This window comes from Emys orbicularis, chromosome 2, assembly GCF_028017835.1.
Source record: "Emys orbicularis isolate rEmyOrb1 chromosome 2, rEmyOrb1.hap1, whole genome shotgun sequence".
NCBI lineage: Eukaryota > Metazoa > Chordata > Testudines > Emydidae > Emys > Emys orbicularis.
Window position 1 is genome coordinate 66020881 of NC_088684.1, and position 22059 is coordinate 66042939.

Consider the following 22059-nt stretch of genomic DNA (forward strand, 5'->3'; position numbering starts at 1 on the left):
CAGCCTCCCTGAAAAGCAGCAATAGCTGGGGTTTATGAACAGGCAGTGGGCCCCATCAGCCTATTTGAAGGCCCCTTTCATCACCAACACAAGTATTATGATTATTTATTGTTTTTATTATCATAGCAGCTAGGAGCAGGACCCAGTCAGAAAGCAGGACCCTATTGTGCTAGGTGCTGGATAAACACAGAACAAAAAGACCTTGTCCCAAGGAGTTTAGAATCTAAGTAGGGGCAGAGTCACATGGGATGGAGTGGGGCCACCTCTGGGGTTCTCTGAGTGGGTGTGTCTAGGATCCTCAACTGCCTTAATCCAGCTCTGGTTAGGGACAGTTGAGATTGTGAGGATATTTACAGATATGAGCGAAACAGATATGGTGAGGGGGGACAGAGATGGGGGTTACAGGGAGAAGATCAGACCTGTGATCAGATTCAGGTAAGAATCAGAGAAGTGTAGGACTGGGAAGGGCCTCAAATAGTCATCTCGTCCAGTCCTCTGCACTCAAGACAGGACTACATAATAACTAGACCATTCCTGACACATGTTCTAATGTGTTCTTAAAAACCTCCAGTGACAGAGATTCACAGCTTCCCTTGGCAATTTATTCCAGCGTTTAACTACCCTGACAGGAAGTTTTTCCTAATGTCCAACCTAAACGGCCCTTGCTGCAATTTAAGCCCATTGCTTCTTGCAAGAGTTCACTTCTGATCTCATATCTGGCTATGAGCTGCTGCCAGTGGGATGGCTCAGTACAGCCCCAACACACACTCACTGGAGTTTCTGCATTAACTAAATTTACCTGCAGTATAATCCTGCTTGCAGCATCGCCAGACAGACGGACACAGGGCCAGATCAACAGCATCATCCCACTCCGTTTACAGCACCTGTAGGTCTGTGTAGTATCGACCTGTCCGTCTACTCAGGCTATATTCTCTCTCTCTTTCTCCCCCCCCCCCCCTTGATTTTCTCTCCACTATTGTCCTCACAACTCCGTCTCAGGACATCTCCGCATAGAGCATCCAGAGATCGAATCTGTCTAATCACCTCTGATTAGTTACACAGTTACACAGTGTTACAGTCCCACAACCCCCCCGCTATGTGTGTGCCACAGGAAGACACACACCGGCTGCTCTGCAAACCAAACCTCCAGCCACTGCTTGACACGCGCAGCACAGACACACACACACACACTCACATGCCCAGAGCGCTGCAAACTAACCCCCCTCTCCCGTCCGAAGTGAACAGGCTTCCGCAAGGCAGCCCCGCTCAGAGAGGGAGACCCCGGGACGCTCCGAGGGACACAGCAGGTGTGGAGACTCTGCCCATGGCTGACAAGAGCTTCATTGAGAAACCCGAGCCCTTCCCGCAGAAGGAGGAGGCTTTGGAGTGGGGCTACGAGGAAGGTAAGGAGAGGGTGGGAAGGCAGCGGGCTCCCCGAGCTGCTGGCTGGGGCTGAAGGAGGGAGAAATTTCATTGTGCGGGGGAGAAAGGGACGTTTCACCTATGGAAAGGCAAAGTACAGTGACATGCAGACCATCATCACACCGTCGTAGTGCTGGCTTGTCGGGTTCCTCCTTAGCAGCTAAACTTTCAGGGTAATATCGAAGCTGAGATCATGGTGTCAAGGGGCACTGTCAACTTTCATTTGTCCCCAAATCCATATGTGGTACAAACACCCTTTTATGCAACCTAAGACCAACAGAAATATTTTCCCCATTAAACAAACAAACAAAAACCTAACAGGAGAAATCAGGTATTTTAAAAATAAATAAATATTCCTCTGCTGCCTTTAAAATTCAGACACTGGAGCACTAAGAACCTGATAGTGAAACCGACTATAAAACAAAGTAGAACTGATTTAGTTGATTTCATTGTCCAAGTTCAGAGAAATGCAAAAAAGGCAAACTGATAATAAATTATGAGTAGCCAATGGGATTTTAAAAATTAATTCATGTTGAACTATCTAACAGTATTAGTAACAGGGGTAAAGGAATTTGTTTGTTTACAGCATTTTTTGACAGTGTCCCTTTAAGTGAAAGGGTCTATTCAATTATATATTTTTGCATGTATGTAAAGGTTAAAGCTGCATGCCCTTCATGAAAAACAATCATATTTTATTTCCACATGCTAGCTTTTCATTTTATTTTTAGGAGTCGAATGGGGGTTGATCTTTCCTGATGCTAATGGAGAATACCAGTCTCCTATTAACTTGAATTCAAGAGAAGCCAAATATGACCCCTCACTACTAGAAGTACGTTTATCACCAAACTATGTTGTTTGCCGTGACTGCGAAGTAATTAATGATGGGCATTCCATTCAAATTATCCTTAAGTCAAAATCAGGTATGCTTAATCATTGTTTACATTTTTTCCCAACACAATAAAATGGATGATAAAGTTTAGATTGTCTTAAGGAATATTCTCTGCACAGTAACTGAACTGAGAAAGAACATTCACTTCTATAAATGAGCTGTGATCCAGATCCTGCATCATTTTAGTCAATAGTAGTTTTGCCACTGACTTTAATGGAAGCAGGAGTGAGCTTTGTGGGTAGCTGGATTGTTGTGGTTCAAAACTGGACATTCATTTTTGTGATACTGTTAGAAATCTAATAATTAATCCTATGTCAAGAAAGTTTGCTGCTGTTAGAAATCTAATAATTAATCCTTATGTCAAGAAAGTTTGCTGATGCCAGCCTGGTTCACAACATGCAGCATTGTTCAAAATTTCCGCTTATGATGGTGTGACCTAATTCACTTGAGCCAACAGTGTTTGAAGTTTAGAAATTGTCCAGAATATAACTAAGATGTTGTGGAACCCAAATTGTATTTTATACTTATGACTGACAGAAACTGTGGACCTGATCCAAAGTCTATGGAAATCAACAGGAGTTTTCCATTGACTTCCATGGCTTTTGATGATGCACTATATGGATAACTGTGGACCTTGATGGTTCATTTAGGATAAGATGCTTGAATTATACTTAGGATGTTGATAGGCCTTCATTTGTAAAGGGTATTGCATCAGTATTTGCCCCCCCCCCCCCGGCTCTTCCCGCCCCCCCCCCAAAAAAACCCTAGAAAGCAATAAAAACACCATTTCCAGCTTAACTGAAAGTTGAAATCTTGGGTGAGGAATTCTGTGATCAGAACTTTGCATCTGGATGAGCTATGCTCAGTGCAGGACTTAAAAGTCTGGAGGGAAGGTGGAGAGAGGCAATCCTTTGTGACCTTCCAGTCCTGTGGTGGACAGGGGCCAGTTCAGACCCTGCATTAGAGGAGTCTCAGAACTGTGCTGACTGGTAACAGCCTTGTAGAGGCTGTTATGAAGCACAAGACTGCTAGAGCCCAAGGCTTTCCAGCCATGCCTGACATGCCACCTACTCAAAGCAGTCTGGGAAGGATGATGCAGAGCCAGCTTTATGCCAGCTGGTTATTCATCTGTTCTGGGGGAATCCCCAGTTGCTCTGTTAGTGCAAAGAGGTCAGAGCAAGGGCCCAGGATCTGGCCTGTGATGTTTATTTTCATCAAACCAATAATATAGGTGGCGGATTTGTATAGTGGAAGGAGAAACAGGCATGCAATGTACATCTTTGAGATGAGCTTTAGTCTGTCAAGATAGCACTAGGGATTCATGTTAATATTCAGAAAGTACGGTGTTTACCATATTTTAACCAGGATGAAAACTTGCATGATGTGACCAGTCAATTCACCACAGCAAGTGTTCTGAGGGCCACCAGTGATACATGGGCCATTGTTTGGGAACTTCTGTTGGGGGGGATTTTTACAGAGAGTTAAAAAGTTATACATGTCTGGATATGAGGTCCTTGAAAAGGAGTACAGTCACCTCTAGGTCACCACCGTGAATTCAGAGTGATAGTGCCTAACTGTTACTGTCTTTGGTGACATGTGGGAAATAAGCTGGCAGTCTCAGTTAAATCCCATCTTCTGTTCCTAGGTCTGCCACAGATTTCCTGTCGCTTAATCATTCTGTGCCCCCGTTCTCCATCTGTAAAATCAGGATAGATCTTTCATTACAGGTGTATGTCTTCTGCCTCCAGGAGGGGGAGGAAGGAGTTAATATAAGCTCCCTTAAGCTTAAAGACCACAACAATAGAACGCCTCTGTGTCCAGTTCCCTAAACTGGCCAAACCCAGGATCTTGCTGCGGCTCCCACAGCTTGCCACCTCATGGGGTACTGTGAAGACAAATCCATTTAGCCAGATTTTCTAAATGGGAGCTCCTGAGCACTGAGCACTTTTGAAAATATGGCCAATTAATGTATGAGAGGTTCCCATATACATGGTGTAGTAGCCATAGAAAAGCCTACAAATATATAAAGTGGAATGACTAAAATATACACCTCTACCCCGATATAATGCTGTCCTTGGGAGCCAAATAATCTTACCGCGTTATAGGTGAAACCGCATTATATCGAACTTGCTTTGATCCGCCGGAGCGTGCAGCCCTGCCCCCCGGAGCGCTGCTTTACCACGTTATATCCGAATTCGTGTTATATCGGGTCGCGTTATATCGGGGTAAAGGTGTATATTAAAATCAATAGTTATTCCATTTCAGACTATACATTTTTCAGCTGTATCATTGCACAGTGCACATATTGTTGTCATCTATAGAGCTATCATTAATGATGGTTCTTTTGATCCTTAATTCAGAACATACATTCAGACTCTTCATTTGACTTTATAAACATTTTACAGGCTGCATCCAGTTTGGGCACTGTGCATGTATGATATATAAGATGGAGAAAGCATGACTGACTTTACAATGGAGGAGAATAGATATGATTGAGAGCCTTCTTGAATATTTCAGAAATATTTTAGGGGTATTCTACTAGCAGAAACACTTCTCCTTTGACCACAATGCAGGTCAAGTATACTTTACAAGGAGTGACAGTTTCAGTTTCAGAATGCAACAAAAAAACTTCAAGAACAGACTCCAAAGAGAGACAGCTTAACTTGAATTATTTGCAAATTAGATACAATTAACTTAGGTTTGAACAGAGACTGGGAATGGTTGGGTCATTACACTAATTGAATCTATTTCCTCATGTTAAAATATGTTAAAATATCCTCACACCTTCTGTGGGTCATCTCGATTATCACTTCAAAGGTTTTTTTCTCTCTCCTGCTGATGATAGCTCATCTCAATTGATTGGCCTCTTACAGTTGGTATGGCTACTCCCACCTTTTCATGTTCTCTTTTCATGTATAAATATCTTCTTTCTGTGTGTTCCATTCTATGCATCCGATGAAGTAGGCTGTAGCCCACGAAAGCTTAAGCTCAAATAAATTCGTTAGTCTCTAAGGTGCCACAAGTACTCCTGTTCTTTTTGCGGATACAGACTAACACGGCTGCTACTCTGAAAAAAGTTTCAGAATGATTTTCCAATAGGGAATCACACATTGCAGAGAGGCAAAGTGCACATGAATATGTTCTATGCACTGATAATAAATACTCTTAACATGAGATGAGTGTTATGAATTAAGCCTCAGAGATAGGTTTGGTGATGGTCCTGTAAGTCCAAAACAATATTACAGTAGAGAGCACTTCCAGTCACACATATAATGGGAATAATATTTCCTTTCACCAAAAAAATCTGTGTTACTAAAGATATAATATTAATATAACACATTATCAGATTTTGCTGTATTCTGGACATGTTGGTTTCCTCAATGTTTATCACATTGAAGACAGTGAGAGACTAGAGTTTGATAGGGTTTGGAGCAGACCTGTAAGCATTCTAAGCCCCAAATCGGCCCTTGTATATGAGAACATTACTCCTACTGACTTCAGTGAAGAGTTTTAAGCATGTACCTGAATGCAATATTTGTTCCTAAGCAGCTTCAGGACTCACTGGACCAAACTCTGGTATAGGATGGAAGTGAGGACCAAAGTTTGGCTTCAGATCTGTACACCTATGTGTATATACCATTGCGAAAAGATAGATTAATGTCAAATGTTCAAGTTATAATTTATACTTCTTTTCATTTTTTATGACTGGGGGATGGATCTTTTTGTTGTTTAATTTTAAAGCATTATCCCACATTCACAACTGTGGGTTTTAGAAACAGCAGTAAGAATATTCTGGCGGTCTAGAGTACTGTGAAGCATCTTCCTAGTGGTTTACTTTAAGTAAATATAGTATAGTGTTGATATTGAATCTTAAGATTATTTATTATGAGCTCACGGAACATAAGGGCAACCTATATCTCACAAGCCTGGCAGGTGTTGTCTATCAAAATATCATTATCTAACAAAACATTGGCAGCCAAGAATGCCAGAGTTTCATGACCAATTTCCGCACAACAAACATAGGTGATACAGGTGAGGCATTTGTACAGCTACGAGGCAATTATGCAGTTTGACACCAGAAGGAAACCACATCATCTGGTTAGAACACAGAGCGTCTGTTTGGTTATCAATCTATAAACCTATTCACTCTTTGGAGTGATAAGCATACAATGCTTTTATCTTGCAATATGACTAGCTGTTCCACCTTGTAAAACTCAGAATGCAGGATAATACCATTTTCATAGCATTATATAACTGAGAATGAATTGGGATTCTGCAGATGGGTAATAACACAGGAGAAAAGGCAGCAGGTATGTTAGCTTTGCTCCCATTCTCTCTTAGATAGATCGTAATAAAGAAGTTTGCAACAATCTCCCAATTGTTTGTGGACAATGTACTCAGCAGCTTGTTTGCTTGGAAAACTAAGTATGTCTTCATTTGTGTTCTTTTCCAGTGTTAGTAGGTGGGCCATTACCTCGGGGACATGAATTTGAACTACATGATGTTCAGTTTCACTGGGGGAGAGAAAACCAGCGTGGCTCTGAACACACTGTTAATTTTAAAGCTTTTCCCATGGAGGTAAGAATGATAACACATTACAAAAAACCTGTGCTATGCATAAGATGTTAAATCATTGCTTGATAACCTGGTAGTTCAAAACAGCTTTTATTTTAGCTCAGCATTTTTCATATGAAAAAACCGTCTGCTGAAGTGTGCTTTAGTGCCAGTAAATTGAGATTTGAGTCTTTAGTAATGTGCCTCTAGCATACATCGTATTGCATGATTAATTGGCCATAAAGTTAACTTGCAGAACTATTAACTTCTGTCTTAGTAATATTAGCATTCTAACAAGATCTGCTATTTCAACACTTCCTATGTCACCTTGACTAATAGCTATAAGTGGAGGGAAATAGCTGCTGGAAGCCTTTCCATGGTAAATAATAATTAAATAATAAACTTGTTTTAAAAAAGCATAAATAAATTGTTCATGAAAAGCTTTAGACATCTGAAAACTGGAGGATGTATGAAATTCTTCTATATAATCATAGCATGGAGTGAAGCTCAGCTTTGGAAAGAAGGGTACAAATGTTCTGCAATCTTAAAATTTGAGCTGTTCCACAGATACTCAGCTTTATGTTCCACGATTGCAACTGTACTGCAGAAGATCATTCCAGTATTTTCATTTACTGTGCACTTCATCTTTTGTATTATAAGGAGACTTTCATGCCTTTTTTCAGAGGTTTAAAAATTATTTTTGCCTTGCTATTTATCATAATCCCTTAGAAGCTCTATTTATGCTCTCCTCTTCAAGTGCTTGGGCATTTGTTACTGACTGGTTACACATGGAGCCCACTCTGCTGGAATAGAATTTTTTAAAAGAAAAAGGATAAAAATCAGCGTTTATTTAAAAAATAAATATAAAAATCCACACGGACTTGTGGAATAGATACAGGTTTAATGCATAGCTTAAATAACTGGGTTAGGAACATTGGTCAGATCTTGGCCTCTGCTGTGACAGTTTTGTATCAGTCCACTGCAGAACTGGCTTCAGGAAAGTTACCCCTACATGGGGGACTCACCAGGTAATGTAGGGCCAGAGTAACAGCTTCTACGCCCCCTTTTACTGGACCCTGTATAGATGCATCCCCACGCCAAAGCAGTTCCAGTGGCCCCTTGTGACAGTGGGCAACTGATGCAAGATAAAGCAAACCTGCCCCAGTAAGTTAATGTCCATTTAAAAAATAAATCAGTATGTAAAAAAGGGTCAGCATGGAGGCAAGCCATGAAAAAGGTCCAGGGATTAGCCAACAGATCTGATCAGCCTCAGTGGAAACCCATGCTGCGTCTCCTTTAAGGGCAGCATGACAGCTGTGCTAAAACGTCCTGACAAAGTGAGGGATGTCAAACCCAAGATTTCATTACAGTTAGCACAGAAGTGTGTATATAGATCTATAGAAGAGCAAATTGGTTTCCACTTCATCTCTTGCATCAAAGCCATTTTTGGCTAAGTTCTGATCCTAGGATCTTGCTTACTGGTGACAGTAGGATAGGTCTAATGGCTGGAAGTTAAGATTTATTGATTTATTTAAAATACATTGTAAAAGCAGCATACACATGCAGCCTTACACACAGGTCTCCAAGTAGATTTCTTTTGTGGGACGTTATCACTCTTGGGTTAGAAGTCATGTACAGACAGATATACAGGCCGTAACCCCATGTCCCTTATTCCCACACGATCCTGCTTTGACAGACTGCAGATTGACTTCTTTGCATGTCTTTTGGGGAGATTGAAATGGTGGAGGAACCACACTTTCTGTAGAAAACTTCTGCTCCATGTTCCCCTTCTACCTATGAGTTTTCTAGTCTTAGGCATACAGGGCAGCTAAATTTTGGTCCAAATATCATACTGTAAAAATTGAGGAGGGTGAAAGTAGGTGCTCATGACAAACACATATGTTCCTTCAATAGTATGATTTATGTCACATCTTACAGAACATCTTACATCTAATCACTGTCTTCATTCTGGGGATTCCACACATTACTTTTATCAAGAACAGTCACTTTGATCAGTAGAGCTATTTTCTTGCCTGTTATACGGGCATCTTTTTGTTCAGGAGCTGGTGGTCATAGTATGTATTTTAGGGCCTCATTTTCAGTGGGTTGGTAGGTAACAGTAATTTAATGTGTACACTAATAGATAGTGATAGGTGTCTACCCAGTTGCATACCCATCTGTGGAGTATGTGTTCTCATCTTGTAGTGTGTATGTGTAAATGGGTATACACAAATGCAAGCCTGAGAATCAGGCCCCTGAGAGCTGTGCCTGGCTTTTCCACTAGAAGAGAATGTCTGGCCCAACTGCTGATTTTTGCCTTAGAAGCCTGAAATGCATTTCTGTCACTGAGAATAAAAAACATTGGATGATAAGACTTTCAGGAGGACACAAACCAAGTATATGAACAAATGATAAACAAAACTGCATGGTTTTTACTAAATCTATTAGCAACACACCAAACTGGGACCATATTGTAATCTCTATTATTCCATTAAAATCCCGAGTAATTCTATTGAAGCCAATGTAGTAACTCTGGATTTCAACTGATATATCTGATTTGGCTCTCTGTATTTATTGATCAGAGCAGCAGTTTGATTTTGAATTCCGACTCTAAGATATAGGAACCATCCTACACACCCTTACATTAATAAACTGGGCCAGCTATTACAGAACAGCTACAGAATATCAGAGCAACAACCCTTGTAAAGTCTGACTTTAGACAGGAATGTTACTTCTCAATGTTTGGAAGAGGATTACTGCTTAGTTCCTTCCTCTGGTTCTTTACCCTTGATATAACTATTAGATAGGAATTAAGCAATATCCTGTATCTCTAAGTGTAACAATCTATTATTTTCTGACTAGACATCTTGGAATCTTGCACAGGGTTAGGACATTCAGGTTCATGGCTAAATAGATTAGCAAATTAGGTTTGTACTGTGACCTCTGGGACAAACACTTGAAATGATTTACAATGTTGTTTTAACAAAACTGCTGTTCATGTGACTCAGAGGCTAAATTTATTGTTGTTTTTATTATTATCAGAAATTCGGTAAAGTCTTGTTTTTTCAGCTTCCCCAGTGGAAGAAATCAAAATGTTGACTTTAATATATATGTTATCATTTTAATTGAAACCCTTGTAGTTGCAATAACCAAGATAAGCCAGACAAAGCAGCAAACTGCAGTCTAATGTAAACTTTGTAACACCTTTTTTAACATGTACTGTACATGTTGTTCACAATCCTCCTCCCTTTGTTCCTAGAAAGAAATACAATGCCCAATCTTGCCTTGCAGCCAAAAACTGGGAGGAGGTATTTCATACAGCCTTCCTCAGAAATCATATGCAGTATTCTACTGAGCATAATCAGGGATACTTTACTCTCTCAGGCTGCTGTTGATGTTAAAAGTTTGATAAAGAGCTCAACAATAGAAGATTAGTATCTAGTTCCATTTCCTTGAAAGATACAAAGGCTAGACTGTGACTTGGAGTACACACCTATACAGGGGAGAAAAGGGAGTAAGAGCTACTCTTCTACCTGTGCATGAACTACCCAAGCCTTGAGTGTGGAGATGAACGAGTAAGTGGGTGCTGCAAGCTCCTTACTCTTCACCCCCTCCAGAAGGTGGGTGGGGAATGGGAAGGAAGGGGTGGCAAATGTGTGGAACCTTGATTCTCCCCCTCCTACTTGTTGCCTGGTGCAGGAATGGAGGTTAAGAATTTACTGCTGATATAGGCCAACAGCAAATTACCACCCTACTGGAGCAAGGGAGAAGCCTGGAGGGAATTGTGCCTCAGAGACGTGTCTCTGAATGTCATAGTATGTCCCTGAACTTGTCCTAGGACGGTGTAGCTTACACACTGGTACTTGCTCAGGACTGGGCCAAACAGCACAATTTAACCCTAAAAGAACAATTAATTTTTAGAGTCAATCACAGGAAGCTGCTATAAAATAAAACTGACACTGGTCAAAAATGGTTCCTCGCAATGCTAGCAACTTGACTGGGAGCAGAGTGGAGAATTCTGTAGAATCCAACCCTTTAAAATATTGGCTGATGTTAGCTTGTTTTGTACACACGTTACTAGCCAGCTGCAGTATGTTTTTTTCCAAACCTTGTGCAAACTATCAGTGGAAGGGAATAAGCTGCAAATCATTTCCAAGCCTTTCCAAGATGTAGAGAAGAGAAACACCTTCCCTTTTGCTGTCATAAATTTTCAATTAAAAAAAACCAACCTCACAGTTGCCTGCGGAGTCCGAATGAGTTTTGAACAGCAAAGCCAAACAAAAGTAAAAAATAAAATAAAATTGTCTTTTGCGTAATGTAATATAAAACAAACTCGTTTGTTCTGTTGTATTTTTCATCACGACAATAACTATCACTAAAAATGCTGTAATAAATACGTAAAACTCACCCAGTCTAAATGAAACAATTATATTTTCTTTTGCTCATCTGAAATGATGCCATCTTAAGTATTTAATTGAGACAAAGTACTATTTTATGGCTTCAGACTAAAATTATGATATTACATTTCTCTCCCTCAAACATCTTCACCATCTGTTTAGCAATACATAGGGTTTGGTTTTAGCACAGCTTTCAAATCAGATATATAGACTGTACCAATCTGCCCTTTTTCATTTCTGTGAGAAAAAATTCCATGCCCCTAACGCACAGGTTTATACTCAACTTTACCTTAATCTTGAAATGTCTGAATTAGGTTTTGTTAAAGCATTTTGGACCAAATTCTGCTCACCTTTGGTATGTCTACACTGCAGTAAAACACCTGTGAATGGCTCATATCAGTTGGCTTGGGCTTGGGCCGCAGGGCTATAAAATTGCAGTACAGATGTTTGGGCTCATGCTGGAGCCTGGGTTCTGGGACCCTGAGGAGGGAGGGTCCCAGAGCCCAATCTCCAGCCTGAGCCCAAATGTCTATACTGCAGTTTTGTAGCTCCACATCTGAAGCCCCACGAGCCCAAGTCAACTGACATGGGCCATCTGTGAGTGTTTTATTGCAATGTAGACATGTCCTTGAGTGAAATTCACCCCTTATTTTGCATATATGTATAGGGTGACCAGACATCCCGTTTTTAAAGGGACAGTCCCATATTTAAGCTCTTCTGCAGGTGTCCCAACTTTCTCTTTAAAAAAAGGCAAATTATCCCGTATTTTCTGTCTCCCCCAACCATCAGTACTGGTGGGTCCTGCTGCTGGCCAGATCCCTGATCACTAGCTGCCCGCCCACCAGCGGTGAGTTGGGGAGGGGGGGTCCAGTGGCCGACAATGGGGGTGGGTGTGCAAGGCTGCTGGTGGGGCTGGCTGCTCCCCATGCTGGTCTGTCAGCACAGCCCCTGCTGTGTGCTGGCTCTTGGCCAGCAGGCCCTGCCCCTCCACCCCGTTTCTGGCCGGCATTGGCTGCACACTGCGATAGCTGGTGAGTGTGTGCAGGCGCTAGCCGGTGGCCTCTGCTGCCCACCCATCAGCCCTTTACGTGCTGCCCCTCTTGCTGTCCTCTCCTTGCTTTGCCCTTTCACATCCCCCTAGCCCCACTGCTCCTCCATATCCCCCCTCGGCGGGGTGCGTCCTGTTCCCAGCGCTGTGCAGAGAACCAGCCGTTGGTTGGGGTGCTCAGCTCACCAGCAGCCTGGCCGGCAGGCTCCTTCCATCCCGCACTGCCTCTGGCTGGGCCGGCACCCTTGAAAAACCCAAGACCCTCCGGCCCAGGGCACTGGCCAGGAGGAGCTGAGCCCTGCATGTGCCAACCCCCCCGCACAGTGCTGGCATGGGGAAGCCTCTCCATCCCTCAGCTAAGCTCTGGAGTGTGTGTGGGGAAAGCGATTTCCAGCCTGTTCATGCCCCAAACCTGCAGGCCTCACAGCTTAGCACCCTCTTCACCTGCCCCCCCGTCCTTCCCCCAGGGAGTGCAAGGCTGCTGCTCCATCCCCTAGTCATCCTCCGCTGCTGAGCCACCTCTCTGGCCAGGTTAGCTGAAGCCCCTGCAGTCAGGTTCCCTGGGCCTTGGTGCACAATGCATCTATAGGGCTTAACCCCTCCCTGCCCTCGCTGTAGCTAGGGGACAGGAGGCGGCTGGGTTATGTCGGTGGCCAGCAGCAGCCTGGAGGTATTAGCTGCCTTTCAACACTGTGCGGGAAGGAAGGAACAAGCTGCTTCCAACCACAGGGGAGTGGGGTAGGGAGAAGAGATGAGCTCTGCAAAGACATGGTCCAGGTCATCCCTTCCCCCCTCCTGCCCCTGCGGCTGGAAGCAGCTCCCATCCCTTCCCTCCGGCACAGTGCTGAAAGGTTGTTGCTGGACACATTCTGGTGTGAACCCTGGCAGAAATCTGGGGAGGGGGAGCATGTGACCCTGCGTGTGCCCCTCCCCCACGTGTTACCTCGGGAAGACGTGGCGCCATGTATCAGGAGAGGCGGGTCCATTCCAGGGGCCCAGCGAGGCATGGAGGGTGGAGAGCGCCGGGCAGGGAGGGTCAGGTCAGTCGGTCATCCCCCTGTGTGAGAAAGGTGTATGTAAGTGTGTGTGTGTCACCTCTCCCTGTATGAACCCCAAAGCCTTAAAGATAAGAAGATAAATAAAAAGAATCCAACTACACAGTATTTCTTTTTGACAGGGGCTCAGACATCTTGATGTTAATTTGAACGTTTGTACTGCATAGTTCTGATTGCCATTGAATTTGCTTAAAAACAAGTAATTTTTCCAGGTGTCCCATACTCAGCATAGGGAAATATGGTCACCCTATATATGTAGTTCAGAGGCCTCTGTGCTGTTTATTTTATTCAATGATTTATTGCTTCATTTGTAAATTTGCTTGATAAAACAAAGCAAAGAAACAAAATACATGTAATTGTAACACCAGGTCGGCAATGTCTACTCCCCTCCATGCACACACAAATCCTACTCCATTTATCTCACACAAGTACTCCCTTTGACCTCAGTGAGTCTGGTGAGAGGAGTAAGGCAAGCAGGCCCATTTTAATAACACTTGTTTCCAAGATTAGGCACCAATCTTGCACCACTGAAATCAGTGGGAGTTTTGCCAGTAACTTTAATGTGACTATGATCTGGGCCGGGGTAGGCAACCTGTGGCACGCGTGCCAAAGGCGGCACGCGAGCTGATTTTCAGTGGCACTCACACTGCCCGGGTCCTGGCCACCGGTCCGGGGGGCTCTGCATTTTAATTTAATTTTAAATTAAGCTTCTTGAACATTTTAAAAACCTTATTTACTTTACATACAACAATAGTTTAGTTATATATTATAGACTTATAGAGAGAGACCTTCTAAAAACATTAAAATGTATTACTGGCACGCAAAACCTTAAATTAAAGTGAATAAATGAAGACTCGTCACATCACTTCTGAAAGGTTGCCGACCCCTGATCTGGGCCATAAACTCAAATGGGAATGTTTTAAACACAGGCCTACATCTCATTCACCTCAATGATCTCATTGATTTCCTGCTTGTAAAGGATGGAATTCACTCCTTTGCAGAGGGGCAGCACAAAGCTTATGAATTGCTTAAGATCCACTTACGATCTCAAAATAAGGGGGTGAATTTCACTCTTTACAAGCAGGAATTGGCTCAGAGTGCTTTAACAAAACTTAATTCTGCTATTTTAAATTTCAATTTTAGGTTTTTCTGCTCATAATTTTTAGAAGTATTTTTAATAAAGAAAGTTCCCTAATAGAATATTAACTTAATATTCAAATAACTAAATGACTGTTCAGTCTAGTATCATTGTTGATTAGTAATGTAGTGTTTAAAGTAGTGTTTTTATGACTAACAACTATTCTTTTATTCACAACCGGATCCAGATTCAAACCATCACTGATGAAAAAGAAATACATAATTTTACCTCTTATATAGAATGAAGGTATAATCATAATCTGTACCCCTTACATAATACTTTATGAATCAGACTGATTCCTGGTACAACTCCAGAATCATCACTGGAGTTACACTGGGGGTTGAATCTAGCTGATGCTCTGCAAAAAAGTATTTTCCAGCAGTTTTTCACTTAGTATGAACTTCAGATTTCCCCCTTATTTACTGGTTTGTGTTTTGTTTTTTGGCTGTTGTGCAAAACTGGAATCCCTCTCTCCCCCTCTCAGTAGACCAAAGAGAAACGGACAAAACGAAATACATTCATTATCATCATTTTAAAAGTAATATGAGCAGCATATGATTCCTGAAATAGCTTTGTTACCAGTTGCTAAGCTCTTTCAGTATTAGATTTGTTATTTGTTGCTGACAGATAATTTGATCCAAATGATCACTCACAGTCCCCAAATTGTACTTTGATTCTAGGTAATTCACCAATATGAACATTGAGTGCTTATGGCTTAGCTCAGTCACACATAGTTTATACTTTGCAAAGAATACATTTAAGAACTTTGTATTGCAGTGTTGATTCATAAGGCACACCAGGTGCATTAATGGTTGATATGCTAGCAGGCGGGGATGGCTTTGATATAGCTGGATGTAGGGAGAAATGCTTCTTCCAGCTCTTTGAAAGAAGGGTATTCATGTGCTTATGTCAAATGTGTTTGGGGCCTTCTTTGTGAGCAAAAACTGCAATTTAATCCAGGGGTGATGCTGGGAAGACATCCACGATACTACTCAGCCACCACCATTTAAGGGAAAAGTCACCAGCAGGTGGGTCCCAAACTGCTCATTGCCCATCTGCTCCCTTTTCCAGGGATTTTCCTGTTTTTTTCCCAATTGTGCAGCAGATGCTTTTGAGTCTCATGCGCACCTCAGAATCTTTTGGGCTGGCTGCTGCAATAGTTCCTCTGAAGGACCACTGTTAACAGTGCAAAGGATTATGCATTTAAGAACTGGAAGGTCCCCACTACAGATAAATCAGCCAGAAAGCAAGGTACCCTTTTGGGTAAGAAATGACACATAGGGAATGTTTGGTAGAAGGAAATGAGTAGCAAGCCATGGGAGAGGTCTGCGGTTGAGGGCTAATCTTTGCCTAGAAGGCCAACACACTAGGACCAAATCTTATTGTATTCACTTAGGGCTATGCTGTTGCACTTAGCCACAGTGTGTAGTAATGGCTGATCTGGAACTGCATCATCCTAGGGGAAGCACCGAAGGTGGAATGTCTCACAGTTCCCTGGCTGTGTTGAAGGGAATGCAATTTCTGAGACCTCTTTAAAGGATTCAGCATTATCTCCTCCACCCCTTGAGTAGATGAGGGAAATGCTGATTTGATTAAATTGAAATGTTTTGTGGGAATGTATCGATTTCATTGACATTTTTGACCAATAATTATCTAAATATTTTGTTTGGGTAAAGTCAAAATCTTTAGTTTCCATATGGCCAAAGCACTTCATTTCAACATTATTGTTTCAACTTTTATGCTATATGAAGTTCAGTATAACATACTGTAATATAGTCAAAATAATAATGTCAAAATGAAATGTTTTCATAAGATCATTTAGATATTTCTGAAATGAAAAATGTCCCCATTTTGTGGAAAATGACTTTTCATTATGATTTAGGATGAATGGAAATTTTGAAATGTCAGAATTCCTCATGGATTTAAAATTCTGAGTTTCAACCAGCTCTAATAAGCATCTATATAGACAGACCATTCTCCTGAGGCCCAATCTAGTACCTCAATCTCAGAGAAAAGCCATTATACAATACTAATGCAGCATGTAAAACTGCAATTCAACAGCAGGCCATTAAAGATACACAGTGAAGATTATTATTGTTGGAAAGTTGGGCAGTATTGAACTGAAAATTGTTCTGAGCTTCCTTGAAGTGTGTACTATTTAAGTATAACTGCTCATTGGAGAGAAGTCAAGATTATGTTTGGAAAATAACCTACTCTTGCTGTTACTGTCATCCATTTAGAAAGAACCTCAGGTCACCTTACAGCAAATATCAAACCAAATTACCTGAAAAAATGAAATAAACAGATGGGAGTGATCATTGTGTTATTCTGCCTTCATTAGATAAATTTATGTATAAAAATAAAATCAGTGAGATTAAGATCCCCTGCCCTGCAGCCCTTGTTTAAACGACAAGTCCTTCCTCAGGTGAATAGTCTGGTTTTAAATCCCTGGAAATTAATTGCAGTTTCCTTAGGCCCACTGATTTCAGTTGAGAAGCTGGTCATGTGAATACATTTTCCAGAATTACTCTCTTAAATCACACCTCTTCATGTTTTCTTTGCAGCTTAGAAAACTGGTGACTCTGATAGCACACAATATAGTTGACTCTTCCACAAGATGCAGCAAACTTGTATGCATTAATAATCACTATATTAATCCAGTCTTCTTGCCAGGTTTTGGTCTCTCAAAGCTTAAAAATAATATAGCAACACACACACACACACACAGCAAAGACATCTACATAGCAAAAATAGACTGGAGAGACTTTTACAGAAATCCCCATCTTTCCCACACACCCCTTCCTAGTCATCCTAATTAAGGGGCAGTGGGAGGCAAGGCTGGAGTGTACTGTACTCCAGCTATCTCCAGTTGAAGTACAGAATCTTGAGTACTATTATCAGCTGGCACAGATTAGAGCAGCTCCAAGGGTGCTGTATCACCTGGGCGGAAACTTGGCACAGCAAAGAATCTGGTCTATAAATCTGACCGCAGGATTTACACAGCATTTCACTTTCCTGGTGAAGGGTTTGGTGCAAAAAGCCAACAATCAGGAGCCAAGTAATGACATATTTGCTTTTTTCTTCTTTTGTTACTATATAGAATATTTATTAATGGTGGAAACAGTCTTCATTTTGAGATGATTCCTGTTTTCATTGTATCTCCTGCACACTCAAGGTGAAAAGTTGAAAACCTGGAAATAGTGGAGTTTGTCTTTGTAAACAGGAATAAAATGAGATTTGCACAAATTTGGTGCATAGCTCATCTTAGGAACCCTCAGTTTCCCTGCCCCTCCACCCCAGTAGCTAAGTTTTAAAATACATTTAGGTCCTCTAAGGTAGAAGCTGCTGTACCATTGAAAATGCATATAATTATTTGATGAAAAATGCCAAAATTTGAATATTATTCACAAAATATAATCCAACCTACTATAGAGCTAGTTGATTAAATGAAATACTTATTCACAAATAGCACATACGTTTGGTAAAATCATGATCTGTTCACAAACAGGAACATTCAAATGAAATGAATTGAATGAATTATCATAGTCCAAGCTGTTCACTAAAGAAAAATTGTAGAACACTCCCAATACTTTACTTTAATGCATCCCTTAATTATACAATTGTGGGGGTGAAATTTATTCCTCCCATAACTAGTGAACACCATGTGACCTGACACATGAGACCCTTGTATTGTTACCTTTGATGGCCTAACTGCACAACCTTCTCTTAGTTCCTCTACCAATCATACTGAGCTGTTTGCCCCCACAGTACTCTATGGCAGTGAGCCCTGCCTGTTAATCATATTGATGATATTTTGGTCTCCTATGCAAAACTGGAGTAAAAAGGTTTTGTGTGTGGAGAGCTTAAAAGATTTTGCGGGGGATCAGGTCCTTCTCCCTGCAAACCAAGGCATAGAGAGGAGAACCTTGCAGCTTGCCACAGGAGATACTAAGGCCCGTGGACTGCAGTGGCAGCTGTGGCTTACTACATTACGTGCAGGTGGCTCAAGGCCACATCTTGCCAGTCCCATCGGTATTGAGAGGGCTGCTCAGCATTCATCTCTGTGTCCATCAGAGACTCCCTGTGTGGCCTCCCTGTTTCCTGATCTCACGCACAATGGAAATGAAGTAGGGCTGTCGATTAATCGCAGTTAACTCATGCGATTAACTCAAAACAATTAATCACGATTAATCAGTTTAAATCGCACTGTTAAACAATAGAATACCAATTGAAATGTATTAAATATTTTGGATGTTTTTCTACATTTTCATATATGTTGTATTCTATGTTGTAATTGAAATCAAAATGTATATTATTTTTCATTATAAATATTTGCACTGTAAAAATGATAAACAAAAGAAATCGTATTTTTCAATTCACCTTATCCAAGTACTGCAATCTTTTTGTTGTGAAAGTGCAACTTGCAAATGTAGATTTTTTTTGTTATATAACTGCACTCAAAACCAAAACAATGTAAATCTTCAGAGCCTACAAGTCCACTCAGTCCTACTTCTTGTTCAGCCAATCGCTAAGACAAGTTATTTTACATTTACAGGAGGTAATGCTGCCCTCTTCTTATTTACAATGTCACCATAAAGTGAGAACAGGTATTTGCATGGCACTTTTGTAGCTGGCATTGAAAGGTGTTTAGGTGCCAGATATGCTAAACATTCGTATGCCCCCTTATGCTTCGGCCACCATTCCAGAGGACATGCTTCCATACTGATGACGCTCATTAAAAAAATAATGTGTTAATTAAATTTGTGACTGAACTCTGTGGGGGAAAATTGTATGTCCCTGCTCTGTTTTATCCACCTTCTGCCATATATTTCATGTTATAGCAGTCTCGGATGATGACCCAGCACATGTTGTTCATTTTAAGAACACTTTCACTGCAGATTTGACAAAATGCAAAGAAGGTACCAATGTGAGATTTCTAAAGACAGCTACAGCACTCGACCCAAGGTTTAAGAAGCTGAAGTGCCTTCCACAATCTGAGAGGGACAAGTTGTGGAGCATGCTTTCAGAAGTCTAAACAGAGCAACACTCCGATGTGGCAACTACAGAGCCTGAACCACCAAAAAAGAAAATCAACCTCCTGCTGGTGGCATCTGACTCAGATAATGAAAATGAACATGTGTTGGTCTGCACTGCTTTGGATTGTTATCAAGCAGAACCCGTCATCAGCATGGGGGCATGTGCCCTGGAATGGTGATTGAAGCATGAAGGGACATATGAATCTTTAGTGCATCTAGCATGTAAATATCTTGCGATGCTAACTACAACAGTGCCATGAAAACACTTGTTCTCAGTTTCAGGTGACACTGTAAGCAAGAAGCAGGCAGCATTATCTCCTGCAAATGTAAACAAACTTGTTTGTCTGAGCGATTGGCTGAACAAGAAGTAGGACTGAGTGGACTTGCAGGCTCTAAAATTTTACATTGTTTTATTATTGAATTCATTTTTTTTTATATAATTCTACATTTGTAAGTTCAAATTTCATGATAAAGAGATCGTACTATAGTACTTGTATTAGGTGAATTGAAAAATACTATTTCTTATGTTTTTTTTACAGTGCAAATATTTGTAATAAAAATAAATATAAAGTGAGCACTGCACACTTTGTATTCTGTGTTGTAATTGAAATCAATATATTTGAAAATGTAGAAAACATCCAAAATATTTAAATAAATGGTATTCTGTTATTGTTTAACAGTGTGATTAATCACATGATTAATTTTTTTAATTGCGTGATTAATCGTGATTAAATTTTTTAATCGCTTGACAGCCCTAAAATGAAGTATTTCTGCTAAGATTAATCCCATCTTGTATTGTAAGATGGGGTGAAGAGGAGAATTTGGCTGGCCTTTTCTGTATTCCTCATCCTTTTCTGTATCTCTTTTTACTCTTCTTTCCAGCCTGCTAAAAATAGTTCTAGTCTTTAGAGTCTTTCCCTCTATGGAAGCCCTTCCTGCTGTTAATTCTGTTTTTCAAAGGACTGTCAATATTTCTGGTATGTCTTATTTGAGATGAGATTGCCGTGTGTGAATTTACTGTTCAGCACGAGGACATATCACTGATTTATATGTAATGTCTCAATTCTCTATCCCTTCCTTAACAAAAGCCTAACAGCTTAGTTACTCTGACTGCTTAAGCACACTGGATTGTCCACAATGACACCTAGGGCTTTGTCTGAAATGGTACAACTAATTCAGAACCCATCACCGTGCGTATGGATAGTTCCAGCTGTTCCTTACGCTTTCACTCGTATAAATTGAAATCTCAACTGTAGGTGTGCCACGCAGTTATCAAGTTTTGTTCAGGCCCTTTGGTGTGTGCCTTGCAGTCTTTCCCTTTATTGACTCGTTACCTCATTTTGCGTTGCCAGCAGATCTTCAACCCTTCTTCGAGGTTGCTAGTAAATAAATTGAACAACACTAGTCAGTGCTGGTTTTGGGCTACACCACTACCAGCCTCTTGCTATAGAACAGGCCATTTATTCCTAATCTACGCTTTCTATCTCTTAGCTAGTTTTTATTCCATGATTCAGAATGAAAATTGCTGAACAGCATCTCACTGTTACCTTGTGCTCTCCTCACATCTGTTCATTGTACCCACCTGTTGTCTCTTTTGGTCAGAGACTTATCTTTCTGTTGTGTATGTTTACAGAACCTAGCACAAGAGGGCCCCAATCATTAACTGGACCTGTAAAGATTACTGCAATACAAATAAATAAACATATGAATAGTCATACTAATTCTGAGGGATTTTATATCACCAGCCCTTAGACTTTCAAAGTCAATTATATCCAATGGTTCTTTCTCATTCAGTGAATTATAACAGGTTAGAGAGATACCATTTACCCTAGCAGAAGATGTGCTGTTTTTTCCCCATTATACTCATTGAGGTGCCTTCTAACTCTAATGATTTGTCAACTATGTTTCCTAGCACTGAAATGCTGCTCTCCAGTCCATACTTCTCAGGATCACCTTTAACATTGTTTTCAAAGATGGGCTGTCACAGGGTGCCTTTGTTACTATCCAGTGAACCTCACTGCCTAACTAGCTCTGGTAGTTTCGCAGCCAGCCACACACACTGGGCTGCTTATCTTATACCAAGGTGTGTATTTCCTCCTCTCTTACATAGTAATACCACACAATGCAGTCTTACAGCCGGGGTAGGCTTCTCTGCAGCCCATGCAAACTCTATTTGCTTCCTTCTGAGCTGCCCCTTGCTTCCTGTTTCCTCCCCTTATGTTCTCTCCAATTACCTTGCTAGCCCACTGATTGTCACCCAAGTGCTCACAATGCCCCCCGCCCCGCCCCCCGAAAGTGTATAATTGTCCTCAGCTGGACCTGCAGCCTTCTCCAGGCTGCAGCAATGTCAGTGTTTAGGGTGCTGCTGATAGCACTCTGTCACATGGGCACAGAGTTCTATTCACTTCTCTGTATAGCAGTCATTTTTGTCTGGTTTTAAAGGAGACTAAGGGAGTTAGGTGCCCAACTCCTGTTAAAATTCAGTGGGATTTCAGCATCCCTGGGGTTCATTTGAAAAGC

At 41.2% G+C, this 22059-nt stretch overlaps 1 protein-coding gene across 1 annotated transcript in view; it reads left to right on the plus strand.

The window, feature by feature from the left end:
• The first annotated feature begins 1096 nt into the window (after positions 1 to 1096).
• CA8 (carbonic anhydrase 8) overlaps positions 1097 to 22059 on the plus strand; it is a 48119-nt gene continuing 27156 nt past the window's right edge. Inside the window, exons 1-3 of the mRNA XM_065399774.1 lie at positions 1097 to 1403; positions 2151 to 2342; positions 6765 to 6889. Coding sequence (XP_065255846.1) covers positions 1097 to 1403; positions 2151 to 2342; positions 6765 to 6889 — 624 coding nt within the window. The remainder of the gene's footprint in view (positions 1404 to 2150; positions 2343 to 6764; positions 6890 to 22059) is intronic.